The sequence below is a fragment of the Pagrus major genome, chromosome 13 (assembly GCF_040436345.1).
Source record: "Pagrus major chromosome 13, Pma_NU_1.0".
In the NCBI taxonomy this organism is placed as follows: domain Eukaryota; kingdom Metazoa; phylum Chordata; class Actinopteri; order Spariformes; family Sparidae; genus Pagrus; species Pagrus major.
This window is the reverse complement of record NC_133227.1, coordinates 11,927,370-11,947,814: the sequence shown is the minus strand read 5'-3', so window position 1 is coordinate 11,947,814 and position 20,445 is coordinate 11,927,370. Positions and strand designations below refer to the sequence as shown.

The window sequence follows — 20,445 nt, the reverse complement described above, 5'->3', positions numbered from 1 at the left end:
GCTTGTGAGCTCTTCCTTGTTTTTCCCCTTGTCAAGCTCAGTGAGGCCCCTCCTCCTCTTCAGGTAAAAGTAGGGGTTGGGCCTGCTGCTGTGACATCACTTCCTGGTTTTGAAACACATGGAAGAGATGGAAAAATTCAAGACAGGCCACCAGGCACCACGCTGCCACAGTGTCCCTAGACAGATGCCCTGAAGCCTCAAGCTTTCTCATATTTCTGCCATGAATGGGAGAGAATAATCTCTGCTATGAGCAGGGGTCCATGAACCAAGGGATGAGTTATTTCATAAACACACCTTTGTTGCACTGTAGCCATTATCCAACTCAAGCAGCCTGAGGTAAGAAGAGGGAAGGTGTCCTAACAATAGGTGGGTTATGTGATATTGACCAGAGGGTTTGGGAATGTGTGGACTCATCTTCTCAGCACAAATCCACCCAGCAGAGGGGTCATCATGTTCTCTCATAGCTGTGGATCGTCATTACAAGGAATTTGCCAGTGACAGAAGTGTGTGAATGTGTGTGTGTTTCTGCCATGAACAGGAGAGAATCATCTTTGTCAGTTCTTCAATTCTAGTTCAGGGTCAGAAACAGAAAAGCAGCCATGAAGCCGATATGAATTAAAATGTTCTGCTCAAGGACACTTCTGCACTCAAACCGTCTTGAACCCGTGTCCTCTGGTAGCAGGCTGTAAATGATTAATGTCTCACTCATCATAAAACAAGCATGTAGTAGAGGATAAACCAACGTTATCTCAAATTACTCTGTTTTATAGGCTGATGTAAATGCAATGAAGCAAGAATACATAGAATACATCATACCCACAAATCATAGACAGTATGTGGTATCTGTGTTTCGTCAGCGATCAACAGTCTTGGTAGTTGTGGGAAAAAACGCATAAAAATGGCTGATTTGTACCTAAGATAGGCGCCCAGCGTTCTGTACTGCTGTAATGTTAGCTACCTAACGTTAGCTAGAGAGCATAAGCAATGTTAGTGTTGGCAAAGCAACCGTTCGCTATAATTAACAATGTTAGTGTTAGCTAGCGTTAGCGATGTTAGCTAGCATTAGCAATTATAGCTAGCCAGCTAAGGTAACTGTGCTTTTCATTTGGTCAAACTTCGCTATGACTTACAGGAGAGAGTCAGAGTGAGTAAACATAACGTGAATTAAACTTTCCAACATTACCTTGTCTTTGAATATTTGTGCCTGAGTCATGTCTGATAGATTTTCAGCAGTGGTGGTTGTTTAATGGTGTGTTCACCACCAGCGAAGCAAGTTTGAACGCAGGGTCATCTGTGCTAATTCACAAGTGTTGTTTCGCCCCAAACAGCTAGATTACTTTATTGTACATTCACTGTTAGTAAGCAGGCATCGAGGGTGTGTGTGTGTCTGTGTGTCTGAATTCAGGTCAACCTCTCACTAAAATCAGCACTCACCAGAGATTCTGGTTCTCTCTCTTCTTTTCCCCCTCTCCTCCCTGTAATGTTATGTTCGTGAAGTAAAGTACATTTCCCCTCCAGTCAGCAGTCAACAGTACGGAGTATAAACACACGACAATGGAGGTCAACTTTGTGTGTTTGCTGCTGCAGTCAGGTTGATAAACAGGAGTGAAGATAAATCCACTTTTAGTCCTGAATGTTAAAAGGTAATCTGTGAGCTCTCCTCCTCTCTACAAACAGAATTATTTATTCTGTAATGTTGTTTGCTGTCTGATAATTATCCAACCTTGTTTTACCTCTACCTTACTGGCGTTAACACATGATGTCATGTTATCACCCTACTCCACCCATTGCTCAAGATTTGCAAACTGGAAGGATGAGGTATTAAGACTGAGTGTAAATATATCATCAGGGAGGCTGTCGAGACAAAAAGCAGATGTTATTGGTCCGTGAGGAACCAGGCTACATTTCAGGCTGCTGGCTCTTGTCACTGCTGCACAGATCAGTGTTTGTCCCCCGAGCTGCTCGGAGGCATAAACATGAACAGCAGATAGAGGGTGAAAGTTGGTGGGCGGTGTGAACGGGAGCCTTCTGAGGTGTTTTTCCACCCTCGTCTAAAGTGTAAATGTATTCTCAGGCGTCACAACACCTCTTGATCATTAGAATGAGAGGAGCTTTTACTGACGTGTTAATTTAATCAGCTCTTTCAATCTGTGTTACTGCTCGGGGTTAAAAACAAGAAGATAAATCAGGATCGTCCACTTCGTCCCACTGCGAGAAAGTGTCTCCTTTTGTTTTGACTCAACTGAGCACCTCAAACACGAGGTGAATATTTGCTGTAAATAGTAAATCATGCCACTAGAACCTCTGTCACGATACAAACCACAAGCGCTATCTGAAGTTATTAGAATGTTGTATAGTAAATGTCAGCTTGTGACAGCATGTTCGTTGGTGGCAGCTCAGGTATGTGTTGGCATATTATTGAAAGTTTTAATTGCATCTTCCCACTAACCCCTTTCACCAGAAGTCTTTGAGTCATGTGTGTGGGCATGCAGGTTATCAAAAGAATGCAGCAAAAATGACTGTGAAGAATTCAGAATGACAGCTCTTTGTCCTGAACCTCGACAAAACTTGAAGTCTTGAATGCCCGGTGTTATTCTTCACTGATTGAGAGAATTTGTCCCAGAAGGAAATCAAATATTGTATATTGTTATGTAATAGCGAACATTCCAGATGATTGATTACTCAATTTTTCCCTCTGTGTGCAAGATGTTGGCAGGCTTTACTGCCACCTACTGTTGGTTTGTATTAAAGCATTGAGCCTGTGATAAGACTCAGCTTCAAAGATATATTTATGACAATAGTTGCATCAAATTAAAGCTAATTTGACATTATAAATAGTAAAGCAATGGGGAAATGTTACTACATCTGTCAGTGGTGAAGGTTTTTTCTTCTGTAGAGTTCGGTGCTGGGTTACAATATCTCTCTGCAGCTGTGTTTGATCGATCCAATATTAAACTGTAGTCCTAGATATGGAGAGTATGAAATGTTTCAATGGTTTGGCTTTTATAAAAAAATATTGTCACTCCTCATGTCTATTGTCAATACGTTGATTTTGTGGGTTAAGGATTTAAGGAAAGATAAACACACCTAAGCCCCAGTCACCCGTATCAACATTAGTAGAATAGATGTTAATGTTTCTGGTATTCATATAGCATGAGATCAGATCGATATCGAACCTCTGCAGTTGATAAAAAAATACATCTGAACTTTTGACAGTCAGTTTATGTAAATGGACAGCGCTGTGCCTGTGGGAGTTTACAGATTTGTTCTGAGTCATTTATTGACTTAAAAACAAAGTATGATTCCCCTAATACATATTTTTAAAAACATTTGCAACTTCTGGGTCTAGTTCATTCCCCCATTAAAGAAAAAACTGTGGTTAGAGAAGAGATGATACAATTAGAATAAAGGGATTGATGTTATCGAAACCAGAGGATCTTATAGTTTTCTGTCTGAATGATTTTCATTGTTCGGCTCTTTGTTATAAATATTTAAAGAGAAAAGACCTGGGCGTGGGTTTAGATGAGGATACTTAATCATGCAAATGCAGGACACATCTCATTTCAAGTATTTGATGAGCTTGGGATGAGACTCAATAATCAACTTTCTTTCTCCAGGAAATTATATTCTGTTGCTTTCAGTGTAATTGTTCTTTATGTATGCTTTTGTAAAGTTACGGTTACAAACTCTCTCCACCTCCTTACACTAGTATCTTAAGTGTAGTTCATTTATCAAAAAAGGACAAACAGGTGTCCTGACAGCTCAACTGGTAGAGCAGGTGACCCATGTACTGGAGGCTGAGTCCTGAGCAGCTGCCCGGGCTTGAATCAGGCCTGAGGCCCTCTGCTGCATGTCTTCCCACACTCTCTCTCCCCTGTGTCCTATAACTCTTTAAGCTGACCTGTCAAATAATAAAGGCAAGAAAAAAAAAGTTATATTGGCATATTTTTAGGATCCTTTCCTGTCATATATATAAAATTCTCATATGTGAGGTTTTGGTGTTCTATCTAAATCTGGATGGGATGCTGATTTTGTTCTGATAATAGAGTAGGTTTATTTCTTTTAAGTATGTGTACTCTTCTTGTGACAATGTATTACATGTTGTTTCTTCCACATTGTTGCAGATCATTGTTACTACTACCTTTTTTTCTAAAAAGATGGGCTGCTAATTACTTGAGGCCTAAATATTAAAGTTAAGTCAGTCCACAGAATCTGACTGTATGAGATCCATGTATGAGCACTGGCAGCATACACAAACACACAGAGCATGCCCTTCCACTGATTGTGTATTACACTCACGTTGTGCTGTTTGCAGAAAAGCCATCAGCCTCTGACTGACAAACAGGCTCAGTGATCAGAGATGTGAGCAGAACCAGGACAGATGGTCACAGTTCTATAAACAGACCGGGACAAACAGACGCAGGTTCTGATGGCATTTGCTCTGTGATTCAGAAGAACCTTGCTGCTGTAACGTTCGCCCTGTTGTCCACACAACAGAATTTATATGAAGACAATAAAAGAGAAATATTTCAAAGAGGCATTTTGTTTAAAAATAACAGTACAAAAACTCTTCCAGTATTTTTTCCAGACAGTTCAACAATAATTACAGTTTACAGCGTTCAAAAATATCATCTCATGTGTGAGCCACTTTTAGCAATACGCCAACTATTACTACTTAACCTGGCAGAAGTGTTTTCACTTAGACTGTCGACTGCACCAAATGTGTCTTTTTTTCAGGTTGGTACATTTTCATATTCATCTTTTGAGCAGCAGGTTTAACTTGAAAACATGCATGTGTTTAAAAGGCTGGTAAGGCATTTGAATATTCAACATGTTGCTTTGGTTTGAAATGTAAATCTTCCGGAGGAGCGTCAGTGAATTTGGCTAAATGTACCATTTCTCTCTTTTTTTAAAATATGTTAATTATCAACAGCCACTTTGTTTTATCAGTATAAAAAAGAAAAAAAATCGTTAAAATTTTCATTCACTTCCTTGGGGCTGGAGAGGCATCTGGGTGAGCGTGATCGAAGCTGTGTACAGTGTGATAAAATCTACTCTACTATATAACAATGTCTGAGTATGAGGTGACCAGCACCTCCATTCTCCTCTTTAGTAGCTGAACATCTGCTGTGCAGAGCCGCTCTGCTGCTGTGGGGTGGGTGGCTGACTCTGGAGGGGCCGGCCTGGCTCCTGGCCTTGATTCTGGACCTCTTGAGCCTCTTGAGCACCCTCCACCACAGGGGTGACCTGGCTGCCTTCAGCTGCCGTTACAGGCCTCCAGGCCAGAGTCGGGGCCTCCAGCTGGTGTCCCATGGGGTTCACCAGAGTGGTGACGTTGATGAAGTGGGCGACCGACTGAGGTGCTGCGCCACCGCCGGGGCCCACCGTCTCTGGGACGAGTTCGGCTGGGCGGTTGTGGAGCATGGCGGAGCCGCTGACGGCGTCGAAGGTGACGGTGAGGATGGAGTTGTCCAGGGTGAGGGGCCGGTCGCTGGCTGTCAGGTGGCCTACAGCTACAGGCTGCAGGCTGGTGAACTGGGCGGGGGCGTGGCTGGTGATGGGCGTGACGGTGATGTTGGTCAGCCCCACCGAGCTGTTTGGTGAGGCGGCCGATGGAGCGCTGGGGTCAGCCAGGACCACCACCTGAAAATTTAAGTGTTAGGGTTAGTTCACTGTATGACAAATGCATTTGAAATTAGTGAAAAATTCAGATGCTTGATTTTTTTCTAAAAACAAACAAAAGAACAACGACATAAACCATATCTGTTTACAGTTATATAAATATTGTAATATCTGGTGGATGATGTAACGGATCAATAATTTATTCAAGTATGTTAAATGAAATACATTTCAAGTGTCTTCAGTTATGACTTAATATGGGATGTGACCCATTTATGATCATTCAATAATACTAAATTTTTATTTTCCTCCTTCCAGACATAACAATATTAAATATAATTTTTTTTTTACTATTATTTCCCTTTTCTTTCTGCAGTTTTACTGAATTTACTAATTTCTTGTTTGCTTTGTTAAAAACAGAATATGCAAGATTTTCCTACAATGTGTAGACTCATACAAAAATAAACCCTCTCATGACCCACTAGAAGTTCACGGCAGTGTCTGCATCTGCAAGGATCCTGCCCTCTGTGTTTTCTTATTTTGCTGTGTGGGCGTTAACCTTTGGGCAGTGGTGTGTAAAACGTAACAACCAGGTAACATCACTGTCTTAGTGTCTCTCCTCTGCCCTGTCTGTGTCATGAGCTTTAGGTCTGTGTCTGTTTGACCAAGGGTGGGTTGAGATACACACACACAAACACAGAGCAGAGAGACAAAGTGTACACTTTGGCTGCATTCACACAAAATCTGGAGGGCTGTGCAGAAGTGTGTGGATTTATTTGCACTTTAGAACGTTACTGAAATGAAACAATCAGAAAATAATGTTTTATTGTTCTCCCTCTCTTCATTTGCTTGCTTCACTGCTGATGCTCTTGGTCTAGTTCAGTCAGGGAGGAGGGGCTGATGTTGGAAGGTGTGTTTACCAACAGTAACCAACAAATCCTGCATAGTGTACCTTTAAGCTGCTGCTACACAGTGTGTTAAACCTTCAGTTCACATGAAACATCCCTTATAAGGTCATATTTACTGTTTGATGGGATAACGTGATGTTATGACATCATGTGTCAATGTATCAGTTTTATAACCTTTATACTCATTTAGATCCTAGTTAATTATTACCATTTAAGATGGACATTTTATGACAGTACAAAAACTGTTATGTAGTGTAATTAATCATCACATGAGCACTTCTTGTAGCTCTTTATCACAACGAACGAAACAACAAAAAGAAAATCAGGCTCCTTTTAATAAAGAGCCAGAGAGGTGACAGCATTCTTTAGCCTCTAATGTTTATCATCACTGCTTCTGTGCATTTTTATTTATTCTGCTCGCCATCAGCAAGGTGAGGTCAGCTGCTGTCTTTGGGCATTTGGCACTTCAGCAACAACATGCCCATTTCTTGTTGTCTTTGAAGAAAAGAGATTGGACATGTTATTATGACAATAAAAAATAACTTTAGTAAAAGTCTTCATATCTACCTGTTGGATGCTCTGCACAGCAGAGCTCGTCTCAGTCTCTTCACCGACAATGACAGTGTTGTATTCGGTCATGGATTCGTGCCTCTGCTCGGTGAAATCAACATATTCGTCGGACTCAGAAAGCTCCGGCTCAGCCTGAACTCTCTGCTTCTTCTTGGGGTGTCGGGAGGACCGGCTGGGCCTGTCCTGAACCATGCCGTCTTTTTCCAGGGTCAGAGTGGGCTGGAGAGGAAGGTGAAACATTTCATGAGAATATATAAACAGTGACAGGTCATCAAATCTAGACTTTGTTATTATTTTATTTTATTTGTCTCTGAAAACTCAAACATGTCACACAGGATGCATGTTAATACCATCTGCACAGTATTCAGAGTAATGCTAGGAGAGCTACAGGTTAATAACACTAACACTATGCAGTAAGTGTATGTCTGATTCACAGCTCACACTGTGTATAAACAGGAACTCATATTTGCACTCTGACAGTTCTATATTAAGTTTGCAATCAAACAAACTAAAGGGCACCACAAGGAAGTAAAGAGTATAAGGAACATGATATACAGAAGTGTCAGGCATCAACACCATTTAAGGATCTAATGATTGATTAAATGTGTAAATCAAGCAAAAACAGAAATGTGACATCTAACACAATCTAGCTTGATGAATATCAAGATGATCGGGTCTCTTGTTGCAGTGCCTTGTGAACCTGGAAGCCACCGTCTTTGCACAGATAGACGTCTGATCAGAGCTACTCCAGTGTGTTTCATTGTTATATACTACAATACTGCATTTTAAAAGAACTGTCATCAAACCTGCACAATGCTGATAGACGAATCATTGATTGTCGAAGTTTCCTGAAGATCATCGAACTCATCCATTCTTACAGACACCACCTAGAGGCGTAAAGGACAGCAATGATATTTTAACAAGTCAGCTTTTAGGATTCAATAATAGTAACTGGCTTGAGCAGTAAAACATAGAACACACATGGTTTCCCAGCATGACCGTCCAAACTCACCTCTGGGTGTTTGCGTCGCAGATGTCGGTTCATGGAAGCGCGGGTGGACACCTTGGTCCCACAGAGGTGACACGACTGGGCCTCCACCTTCTCGTGAGTCAGGTGAACGTGCTTCTGCAGCATGTACTCTGTCAGGTACTTCTTATCGCACGTCGCACAGGTCCATGTCTTACCCACTGCAGTGAGAGAGAGTTAAACTGGGTCACGCTATAGGCACTGATAGAAACAATTACAGTTTGGATCTTAAAATTTTCCTTCAGCTTATACAGACTCTTTACCATTGAGCCCCAAAACTGACAAAAGATAGTCAGTTATCACTTGAGACAAAATATGGCTGAATACATCATTAGATTATACTGTTAGTCAAATAATTAAAATGGAGTGTGAAAAATATAAAGCTTTATACTTTTCTCTTCGAGGAATCATATGATATTTTGGAAAATATTGTTATTTTGGACCTGTTTATAGTCTTTGTGTTAAGCTAAGCTAACTGCCTGCTGGGTGTATCTTCACATTTAGGAGAAAAGCTTTTCTCTTTTATAGCCAGTCAGTTGATAAAAAAAACATTGTACTCCTCCATTAATCTTTCACTTGCTACTTTTATTTTTCAGCTCCTTAGTTTCCTATCTGTTTCCTTTCACCAGGCAACATTTCCATTTTTTTGACTTTATATGATAGTGAGATGGTCATGTCCATGTATGTCCCGTGCAGTTAATGCTCCAGGGTGGGAATGTCTATGTGTAACATCAGTAGTGAATCTACTTGAGCAACTGACAGCAGCTAGCTTACCTGAAAAGCCCATTAGCTGGACACACAGAGCATCGTTTTTAGCTAGCTAACTAGCTGCCATTTTCATCTTAAAACTTCACCACCTCATATCCACTAGCTAACACTAATTATTTATACATTTTATACATTATATATACACATTTATATACAAACTATTATACATTTTAAATGTATCTAAAATGATGATACACCTACACGAGGACAAAGATACACAATAAAGTCCATGATAATAATAATAGTGTAATGTTGGAAATAAAGTATGGTGTGTGTCAGTAAACTTATCACTAGTGTTTGCTAGCTAACTTTGACTTGTCTGATATCTTTTAACTACCTTTTGTCAGTTTGTGCTGTCATGTTCTCCTCTCTGTTCCCAACCGATCCATCTTCCACCATTCTCCTTATTTTTAACAGTAAAAAAAAGTCCTTTCTTTTTTAAGTAGCTTTCTGTTTATTTTCTGCTCTGGCTGCATAATTTAGGCTGCATTGGTTTTTGTCCGACCAGAAACCACTCCATTTTTTATTGCTCAGGGCACGAGTAAAAAAGCGAAATTACAGGTTCCTATGTTTGGCTCGTATTGTAACAGACTGAGCAGTGCTTCAGTCTGGTTTTGGCCTGACATGAGACACTTGCCTGTGTGGATGAGCTTGTGTGTTTCCAGAGTCGTCCTCTCACTGAACGTCTTTCCACACAGCTCACACATGAAGTCCTTTATACCTGCAGGCCATAGACACACAGGACAAACAGTAACATGATGTACAGCTGTGAAGTCTGTCAAGTCACATAGGATGAAATCTACATGTAGCGATCACATCTATGTTTTTATACTGAACACACTAATGTGCTTCCACCATGTGTGAATCAGTGACTCACACACATTCTGACTCACCCGTATGTCTCTTGTAGTGTTTCAGCATGTTGACCTTTTGGGCAAACTTGCGGTTACACTCCTTACACTCGTACTCTTTGATGCCCTTGTGAAGCTTCATGTGGTGCCTCAGAGCGTGCTTGGTCTTCATGCCTGCACAAGAAAACATTTACTTGGCAATTAATTAACCTGACAATCAAGACATCCACTGCCACGTGTTTGTGTGTCGTGTGTGCAGCGATGTGTGTGATGTGGCAGAGAGGACCCGACCTTTCCCGCACTCTGCACACAGGAAGTCTCGGATATCATCGTGGACCCTGAGGTGCTCCTTCAGCATGTCCTTCCTGGCGAATGATTTGTTACACTTATCACAGCTGTGGCTCTTCACCCCTGGATGATCGAACACACACGTATACACACAGAGACACCTAATTACATTACACAAAGGCTTTTGTTTGTTATCCTCTGACCCTGTGTGTAATTTAGTTTTCTGTTACATGTTGTTACGCCAAGTTTATGTAAAAAAAAAATCTTTCAATGTCAAAACAACTTGCCCTTGATATTGCATATAAGAGGTGTACGTGATCTTGAGACATAATGAAATTTCAAAAGTTCACTGCAAACAGGAACTGCTAATATCTAATTCAGCATGACTTGCGAATTTGCCGCCATGTAAACAAACTATTAGCTACAAAACCGGTCTCAAGGTGCAGCTGACAGCTAATTCACTAATCCCATACCAACATTATACTTGACACTTACATGCATCCCCCGAACATTGTAGCTCTAGTAAAGATGTTGATCTCAAAGGGAAGTAATAAAAAGAATAACGATAGTGGTGATGAATTTATTAATATCAGACTTTTCGGGATTTACTGTGAATAAATCTTTTTACAATTACTGGCTCTGACACTTTCCTCTGTCTATTCATGTACAGATATTAGCTGTGTGTTGAAAACATGTGGACATAAAGGCAAAACAATTTTAAATTGTATAAAACTGCTTTTTCTTAAGCTGTGCCAGAGCAATTCAACTTAGTGAGTGAACACTGAGCATAAAGGACTTACCTGGAGGTTAATATTCACTAATATCACTAATATTCTCTTTCCTGTAGGAATGCCTGATTTCTGACGATATCTAATATACCAATATTTTAACTTATTAGGGCTGAATGCTAATGCTCTGCTGATATATGCACACATTTTCATACACGATTCCAGAAAAAATAGTGGACTAACATTTTTATGCCTTCTCTTATTCTGACGGTCCAATTCTGAATATCCTCACGACTGATGTGAGGTGTGACAAACATTTAGACAGGCTGTTGCTCACCAGTGTGGATGATCTTGTGCCTCTCTAGGTTACCAATGCTATTGAAGATTCTTCCACATATTTCACATGGATGGATGTACCTGCGTGACACATGAGCAGATTTGAAAGGATTAGTTACTTTGTATTGCAGCTTGTTCCCTTAATATTTCAGTTTCACTTTGTAATGACCTTCTCTGTTTCAAATCAACCCTTTTACTTTTAGCTGCAGTGACCTGAGCTCTTGTACATCCTGACCTGTGCCTTATCAACAGTTATGTCACTTATTGCACTGAATATTTGCAACACATTCCTGATAATAAGCTGCAATAAATTCATTCTCTAACACTTCTGCTTCTCTTTACCTCCGTCTCCTCTTTGTGATCTGTATATATTCATATTCATAATATTGTCTGTAATATTCAGAACAGTCAGTATCCAACAAACCTCAGCTGGTTTCAGTCTCTATCCTTATTCAGACAAGGCTAAACAAACATTAAACCATGACTGATGATATACTTTTGTTCTGCTTCCTGTGCTCTTACTTCTGCACCGCGGGGTCAGGCAGCTGCTCTCTGTGGATGACCAGGTGAGCGTTGTACGTGGCCTTCAGCGCGAAGCGTCGGTTACAGATCCCGCAGCCGTAGCCTCTCTCCTTGTGCTGCTCCATGATGTGCTTCAGGTACTCTCTGCCCTTCGCAAACGACAGCTAGAGACACACAAGGAGAGAATTCATGGATGTGAATGAGATTGTGAGTGAAAAACAATCTGTCGCCAGTTTGGATTGAACAGCCTTGAGCGTGTTCATGAACACTGTGCTCAGGATAACTGAGGAAAGACAAAACTTTTCATACTCTATCTTAACTAAACATACTTATTAACTTGCAATAATCTTAAAGTGCGTGTTGGAGTCTGGATGAAGGATGAAGCTTACTTGACATTTCTTGCAGTTGTATTTGTGGTGCTCAGGATCATCTTCCTCTTCGTCATCGTCCGAGTCGTCGCTGTCGTCTGCTGAAATGCCGATCTTCTTGATGAAGCCTTCTCTCTCCTGCTCGTTCATTAAGGCTATGTCCTGCAACAAAAACAACTCTTAGAAATAATTCAACTCGATGACCGCAAAGATCTAGAGGGGACGTCAAAACCTAATTTATGACACGTGAATGACCCAAAGTGCTTTTTAATAATCGTAGTGACATCGACCACTTTTTAATTTTAGTCTTATCCATGGTGACACAGATAGCGTGGTGAAAGCCAAACCCGCGAGGCTAGTAACGTTACCTCCTGGCTACTGTCTTCAGCCTGGCTGGAGCAGCTTTCTGAGCTGACTGAAAAAAAGTTGGTTGGTACATTATTATTTGGGTCTAGAGCCTTTGCCAGCTCTCTCTCTTCCTTCTCCTATTTATTTCTGGCATCACAATTTCCGTGCAGGTCCTGGCATAGCAAGGAAATCCCCTCCAAGTTTAGATCAATATATTTCTCAGGTCATGTGGCCGTCCGCCTGCAGTCCAATTTTTGATGTTACGATGACTCACACCATTTTTAAGAGAGAAGAGTTTTCATGATGAAACAGGCTACATTTGACTAAAGTTACAATGAATAAAATGTTTAATTTGGTTGTTTTATAAGCAATGGTGAGTATTTTGGTTAGAAATAACATATGCTTCTATATGCCCCCCTGGTGGCTGGACCCCAGAATGCTTTCCCATTTACCACCTTATGGTCGGGCCTGCTCCTGCACAACAACTGCACCAGAGGAGGGTCTTTAATTCAGAGCATACACAGGCCCAGGTGTGTGACATGGTTGTTGAGATGGAAACAGGGACACTCTGCCAGGGAGCCGGCACATTTTTCATTTCAAAATTTCATACTTTTCCAGAGTCAACTTTCCAGCCTTCTCTGGAGATTTTCCACACCATATATACCGTTAACATGTATGATACATTCTGACTTTGTAGCTAATAGTATATTATTGTTCCCCACATATTTTGAGTCTTTTAAAAATGACGACTGAACATGAGCTAAAAAAATGGGTAAAAATGTTCACGTGTCTGTGCAGTCTTGTTTATTTGCTGTCACCATGGAAACAATGATGATCGCAGTCATGTAGGAATGGTTTCCTTATGCAGAACTTGGTTATTTGTTATGTGTATATGCAGATGTCTGCACAGAGCTGTTTTGCAGACTGTGACGTGACTGTGTTGTGTAATCAGTCACACGCCATGCTTCTTGATGACATTGAGCTCCTTCTGGCCCGTACTCTCTCACAGAGTGGTAAACATTTAGGAGTGCTGTCTGCCTCTTCCAAACACGATGAAAAACACTCCTGGATGATCTCGCTTCTCACTTACTCAAAAATTACTAAAAATCAAATTTCATACTTTTCTATACTTTTCCATTCTGTGTAGGAAACCTCTGTCATTAAAGGCTTCATGGACTGAAGTGAAGTGTGTACAGTCCAGTTCCTGGGGGGTCCTGCCCCTGCATGTTTTAAATGTTTCCCTGCTCCAACACACCTGATTCAAATGATCAGCTCGTCATCAAGCTCTGCTTAAGCCTGATAACAAGCTATTCATTTGAAATCAGGTGTGTTGGAACAGGGAAATGTTTAAGTTGCAGGGCAGGGCTGTCCCAGGAACAGGATTGTGAAACACTGGACTAAGTAATTGATAGAAAACTATTATTTTTGATTGAAGAATTCTTTTATCTAGTAGTCAAACCTGAAATACATGTCACTACCTGAGGTCATGCCACATTCCAGAAAAGTTAATAAAAAAATAGAAGTAATAGAGAAATGTTCGGTTAGTTCTCCCCTCTGCTCTGTCTCACCTTGAAGTGAACGTGAATGTGATCTCGAAGGACGTCCACGCGGAAGAACTTGCGGGCGCAGATCTCACAGGTGTACTTCTTATCACCGTGAGTCAACAGATGCTTGTTCATGTTACTCCTGCAAGAGAACACCTGTGCACACAAACACACACGTGTCACTGATGAAGGATTTATTTATGTGCACATATTTGACCCGCTGCCACGAGTGCCATTAACCTCTGCTGCAGTGCAGAGAGCTCACCTTGCCACAGATGGGACAGGGTGACGGCTCCTTCCTGTACTTGGTCCCTTCTTCTCCGTTGGCCTCCAGCTCCTCTCTCTTCATGTGCTTTGGTCCTGTAGAAATATAGAGATAAGATAAAACAGAAGTACATTTTCCACACAGAGACTTTTTTCTCCCGCACTTCCCTTGCTAAAAACAATCGTTTGAAAATGTGCGACTCACCCACGCCGTGCCTCCTGTGGTGCTCCTGCATCACGTCTTTGCGGTAGAACATCTTGTTGCAGATTTCACATGAGTAGAGCTTCTCGCCGTGCTTCTTCTTGTGCTTGGAGAGGTTGCTGTTGGTGGAGAAGAAACGCGAGCAGATGTCGCACTGGAACGTCTTGTCGTCTGGAGAGAGAAGAAGATGGAATGAATGAATGTGATCAAAACAGGAAGGGGAAAGCAGGAATGAATTAAACAATCCTACCTGTCCGGCAGTTGTGAAACTTTAAGGCATTTTCCAGGCGAAAGGATTTCTCACATGTGTTGCATTTATATTTGTACTCCTGGTCAGGCTGTATGGAGCACATGAAGTAGACATATGAACACAGACTAGCAGAGTAAGTAGAAAATCTGGAGGTGACAGTTTGGAGTGTTACACACCATGTTCTTGCTGTGCTTATAAGAGATGTGCTGCTTTAGACTCTCCTTGCGGCTGAACAACTTGTCGCATTCATCACATTTGAACAGCTTATCACCTGGGAGAAAATACAAGAAGGGATTCATTAATACTAAACATAAACTCGAGTTTAACTGTATTTGAATTGTGTGATTCCTCAGAAAGAGATGATGAATACAACAAAAATTAGCTTGATCTCCACACACCATGTGATCGGATGTGTCTGTTCAGGTTGCTGCTGTTCTGGAAGACCTTGTTGCAGAGGGAGCAGCGGTACACCCTCTTGTGCTCTCTGGCTTTGTGCCTCTTCAGGACCGTCGTGCTGTCTGGAGTGCTCTGCAGGCTGCTGCTCTCTGCTGCTGCTGCTGCTGCTGCCTCTGAGGCCACCGGCTCTGAGCTCACCATCGAAGGCTTCACATCTGCACACATCAGGAATCCAACGTCAAAGACAAATCTATAATAGAAGTTGCAATGAGTAGTAATACAGGTCCAACTGATACTAAGTGTCTGAGCCCAGTACCGACAATGATGTTTGAGATGAATAAAAATCTTATAAGTGTACATATTGGCAGATATTATTTTCTTTAAACATACACATTAAATGCAGTTACTGAAGATGCTGCATTTCAGGGCAATAATATCATACAGCCGAAACATACTGCATACTATATTCCAGAAACAGTCAATTATACTTTGCACTAAATAGAAACTTTAAATCAAAACACAAAGAAAAATATATCAAACAACAGTAAGGGTAGCTTATGTTCAGTGGCCCACTGAGCTAAATGCTAACAGTTAACATGCTCATGATGATGTTAACATGCGTATGTTCAACAGGTATGTTTACATGTTCACATTATAGTTTAGTGTGTTAGCATGCTAACGAAACACAAAGTAAAGCTGAGGCTGATGACAGTGTCAGTAGTTTATAGTTATCTGGTCGGAAACCAAAGCATTGGACAGAACTGTCAGTTGGACCTGATGATGGCGATGGATAGAAGTGAAGGAACCACCAAAGTTATCCAAATTAATCCTTAAAGTCTGAACCAAATTTCATAGCAGTCCACCGACATGCCTCAGGCGAAGCCGCTAGCAAGATAAGCCGCTGTAATTCTGCACTACGAGAAGAATTTTATTCTGTTTCATGAAGCTGCTCCATCTCCTACCAGCCCAGTTAGATAATTAGAATATATTAGTTAGGAATAATAAATGTTCCTCGAATGACATCTGCCATCCTCTGCAGACTGTGCCTGAACCTGTTGTAACTTATGTGTTACACACACAGGAAGACAGAGTGACAGTGATGATGAAGTGTAGACAGAGCAGTGATCAAAAAATGATCTTTCTTTTTCAAGTGGAGGAAAAAGTGAGAGCTGTGTCTGTTTCCTGGATTGTGAAAGGCAAGGAGATGACAACTATCTTTGCATTTACTGTGATGAATTTCTGATTTAGTGATTGTTGAACGTCAGTACAGGATGTTGAGCCTTTAAAGAAGTGTTTGCTCTCTCATGAACTGACACAAATCAGGGAATTCTTCACAAACTGGGTCCAGAAATGCAAAGTATATCTCAAAGAACTTCTTTCACACTGTTCTTTTGTCTTTTTGTCTGCATTTCTCTGCTCAAAAGCCTCACTGTTTCTTCCTTTCTCACCTTTGTTTCTGCTTGTGGCAGCTGCAGCTCCAGGCCGGCGTCCCTTGGCTCTCCTCCCTCTGCCCTGCACTCTCTTTGGGACCGGCGGAGCTGCAGAAGGGTCGCCCTCGTCCTCATCGGGACCGACCTCTTGGGGTAGGAGCGGGTCGACTGGAAGCTCCGTTACGGTCTTCCCCTCGTCGAGATGACTCAGCATGTTGCCTGTGATAAACAGAGGGAGGTAGGGGAATCAGAGTGTGTAACCATGACACAGCATTTACTCAGCTGAGAGATGATTTGAAAGGGTAAACAACATGACTGCCACTCCTCACTGAGGAGAAAAAGCAGCTGGAAACTATCATCTAATGCAATTTAAAGCTTAAACCCAGACATGACCCTAAACTTAGCCCCGCACTTGATGAAAGGAGAGAACATTTCTACCATATACCACTGACTGGAGGAGATGGATGTTTTCAATGATCTCACCTGCACTGTTTTCTTCAGCCACTGGAGGCATGTGGACTCCACTTTTCTCCAAGGTCTCTGTTTGAGCAGGGGAAGACGTCACATCTGAGTACATGAGACGAAAACTACAAGATACAACTCACACTGTTGCCATGGCACCCTGTGACAACATCAGTGCTGTAATGTCCTCTACCTGATGGAGGAGGCGGTGGCAGAAGGGGAGATTTAAGCATGGGCTTCTCCATCTTCTTGGCATAGAAAGCTCCGTACCAGACCCTCAGCTCTGTTCCCGGCAGCACATCCTGAGAAACAAAAAGGAAGAATACACCAAATCTCCTGTTAGAGATGAGCTGCAGGACCAGCAGAGGCTCATGTTTAGGATGGATGCACGTACCTGGGAGGTGTTGAAGTACAGGTCATCTTCCTGCTGATAGGCTGTCAGATTCTGGTGTTTGTAGTCGGTGGCAGGTCGTACCAGCATCATCCAGTTGCAGTCTTCCTCACAGCTAGAGTCAAAACACACCACCACGCCATCCCTCTGGAAGATCTGCTCATTGAAGGATTAATGATTAACCAAAAAGGAAGCCAAGATAAAAAGGACAAAATCTATTACATATATTAATGTACTACTGGTCAGGATTCTTTAAGCTGCACCTTCAGAGGGAACGCTCCTTCCTTCTCCATGTGGGAGACCCTCTTAGCCTCAAAGGGCCCAAACCGGGTCCTCTTGACCAGCCGGTGCAGGACGAACACCCCCTCCTCCCCATCAGCCAGCTGTCTGATCTCCAGACTGCTCGGTAAAGATGACCTGAGGCAAGACATGTACATCTTAGTATAACTGTTGTAGAATTGCAATAACAATTAATTGATTAATCTATAAAATGTCTAAAAATTGTGAAAAATGCCCTTCATGTTCGCTGAGAGCCCCAAGTGACATCTTCAAATTCATTATAGACCAATCATCAGCCTGGTCGATTATCAGGGCCAATATTCAGCTTTATTCTGATGATCTGAATTTAAAAATGCTTTAATACTTTGTCTCTGATGCAGCATCCTCACTCTGCCTGTAGTTACCACTCTGTGGTCTCACTCAATGTCCCGCACACAAACATTTCTGATTGGTTACACTTCACAAGTAACAGCCTGAATCAACACTGAAGACCTGTGTATTCCTGTGGTGTCGGAATAATCACATTAATGTTTTTTCCGACTGGGAAAACTTGAACGCCTCCTCACGTTGCAACAACTCGGAAAGTCAGAGAAAATGTTGACGTCATATGAAGCTGAAACATGGTGGATGAAAGTAAACATTGGGTTGACGCTAAGACACTTTAACCTAAGTCATGTATTGTATATACAGTTATGTAGCTCACATGTAATCTGTAATACGGTATGCTGGAAACAGCTGTCAACGTGTTGTTTAAACGTTCTGAACGATAAAATGCAAAAAAACCTTCTTTTTTGGTGTTGTTCCCACATTCTGACTTGAGGCACATGAACACACCATGTTCCCAACTAGGGAAGTGGACCTGAATGCAACATGATCTGAGTCTGCAAAGTAATAAGTAACTAAAGTTGTCAAATAAATGTTGTGGAGCAGAAGAAAAAAGTAGCAGAAAATGGAAATACTGAAGTAAAGTACCTCAAAAGTGTACTTAAGTACAGTACTTGAGTAAATTATAATTAGTTACCTTACATCAGTGTGTATTTTTAATTTTGAAAATTAGATTTTAATTTTTACTGCAAATGTATATCGGGTACAAATATTGACTGCTTCTTTTGTCCAACCATCAGTCCAGAACCCAAAGACTCTTCATTTACTGTCATAAAAGACAAAGAAAAGCAGCAAATCCTCACATTAAAGAAGCTGGAGCCAGCGAATGTGTGACATTTGAGTAATGACTGAAACGACTAATCGATTATCGGAACAATTGGCAATAATCGACTAATCACTGCAGCTCTACAGTGAAGCTGAGACACTTTGAGGTGTCACTCACCTGGCCCGGCTCAGGACGAAGGAGTCCTGGACGGTCACCAGGGGCCCCAGCTCAGGACACTCGGAGTCATGGTACTGGCCACAGTCATCACACCCTGCAACACAAACACACACACACACACACACACACACACACACACACACACACACCTGTCATCACAGCCCTGTCTCACACACTGTCAGTGCAGTAGGAGCTGGATTCATACTCACAGATGAACTCATCTGGCGTCTGCTCAGCCATTATGCAAACCTACAAATACAAACAGGTAGTTTATGTGATGAAACATGAACATGTACATGGAGGAGCTACTTTAAAGAGTGTGTCTGAATGTGACTGAACTTCAGCGCCTGCACACACATTAACCCGGGACACTTCAGCTGTGTTGAACACATCACACCTCCGGGTAAACACTATTATGTATAATGACAACATTAGCTAGTTTCTGGTGGAAGCGACACAGTTGAACATGCATATTAACGTGTGCTATCAGGGCAGGACGTGGGATCCAGGATCTGACTGGTTCCCAAACTGTAGCCGGGTTTTAACTCCGATCTGAGCGGCTCCTCTTCAGTAGAATGTAACAAAGAACAGTCGGCATGGCGGATGGACCGGAGACGCAAACCACCAAACCGGAGTCGATGCTCTTCAACGGCAAGCAGTGAGCAGCGGAGGCGGCTCCTGAGAAGCCGGAGCGAGGCGGACGAACCGGCTGCACCTCTACTACTGAACTGCGTCGCCATTTTGTAGAAAATCTACGTACGTTTATGGGAAAACACGTTACCTTCTCTGCAGAAGACCCTTCATTTATCGAATCCTGACTCCGGGTTCCAATCCGCTCCAGAAACGGCGCAAGACCGGAAACGAACCGCGCCGAGTGCATTATGGGGGCTGTAGGCTCGTCAGAAATGCTACAAAGCCAGTCAAACAAGCCTAAAGTAGACAGTTAGTTCAAAATTAATTCAAAAGGCAGGACAGGCGTTGTCCTATAATGTTATTTTTTCAGTAATGGTATAAACTAGCCTCAGGTTTCCCAGCATGCAGCTCTGTGTTGACGCTTTTTATTTACATCATTGTTTTACTTTGCACTGACTTTATATACAGCACAAAGGGCTGGACAAAGTGAATTTAAGTAAAATGAATTGTACAATTAAAAATAAAAATAAAATTGAAATACTGTAATTCAAGTTAATATTCTGCGTTAAAAATCTTATTTAAGTACAGTAAGTGTTGATTATGCCAAAAAGCCCCTTTAAAGGCTTTAAAAAAAATGTTTTTGGATACTCACAAGAGTTAACCAGTAAGCAGCCTTGAGCTGATTCCTTCTTCAAGTTTTTTGTAGTTTAATCTGCAAAAACCTTCACTCGTACAAAGCTGTCTGTAATTGACTCCCTAAAACATATTTTTGCAGTGCAGTGAAAATACTTCCACCTGTTTTTCATTGAATTAAAATACTTTGGAAAATATTCTGTTCGTTGTATCGTGAAACAAGAAAGAATAACATGGGTTGCAGCACCAGAAGTATGAAAAAGTTGAATCTCACTCACTTTTGTTTAGAAAACCAAGTTGA

General features: G+C 41.6%; 1 protein-coding gene across 3 annotated transcripts; it reads right to left on the bottom strand.

The window, feature by feature from the left end:
• Positions 1-4,461: 4,461 nt before the first annotated feature.
• prdm15 (PR domain containing 15) lies at positions 4,462-19,758 on the bottom strand. Of its 3 annotated transcripts, none has more exons than XM_073478814.1 (24): positions 19,660-19,758; positions 19,088-19,127; positions 18,879-18,972; positions 17,536-17,689; positions 17,276-17,428; positions 17,075-17,183; positions 16,903-16,959; positions 16,438-16,638; positions 14,992-15,204; positions 14,770-14,864; positions 14,594-14,681; positions 14,347-14,514; positions 14,143-14,237; positions 13,902-14,033; positions 12,007-12,147; positions 11,618-11,781; positions 11,097-11,176; positions 10,035-10,154; positions 9,786-9,917; positions 9,530-9,613; positions 8,110-8,285; positions 7,904-7,984; positions 7,095-7,316; positions 4,462-5,643 (listed from the first exon to the last, which is right to left on the bottom strand). In XM_073478814.1, exons 1-24 carry the CDS (start codon positions 19,756-19,758, stop codon positions 5,110-5,112), a joined length of 3,432 nt encoding a protein of 1,143 aa, XP_073334915.1. In that variant the 3' UTR covers positions 4,462-5,109. The 3 variants fall into 3 exon arrangements, with proteins under 3 accessions (XP_073334915.1, XP_073334916.1, XP_073334917.1); XM_073478815.1 differs by lacking the exon at positions 19,660-19,758 and adding an exon at positions 19,236-19,564 and having other exon boundaries at positions 4,463-5,643; XM_073478816.1 differs by lacking the exon at positions 4,462-5,643 and adding an exon at positions 6,845-7,022.
• Positions 19,759-20,445: the final 687 nt, after the last annotated feature.

Coding starts and splice junctions, on each gene's coding strand:
- prdm15 (XM_073478814.1), bottom strand. CDS start 19,758: ATGCACTCGGCGCGGTTCGTTTCCGGTCTTGCGCCGTTTCTGGAGCGG. Junction 15,205..16,437: donor TGCCACAAGCAGAAACAAAG/GTGAGAAAGGAA, acceptor TGATGTGTGCAG/ATGTGAAGCCTTCGATGGTG. Junction 9,614..9,785: donor ACACTACAAGAGACATACGG/GTGAGTCAGAAT, acceptor TATGGCCTGCAG/GTATAAAGGACTTCATGTGT.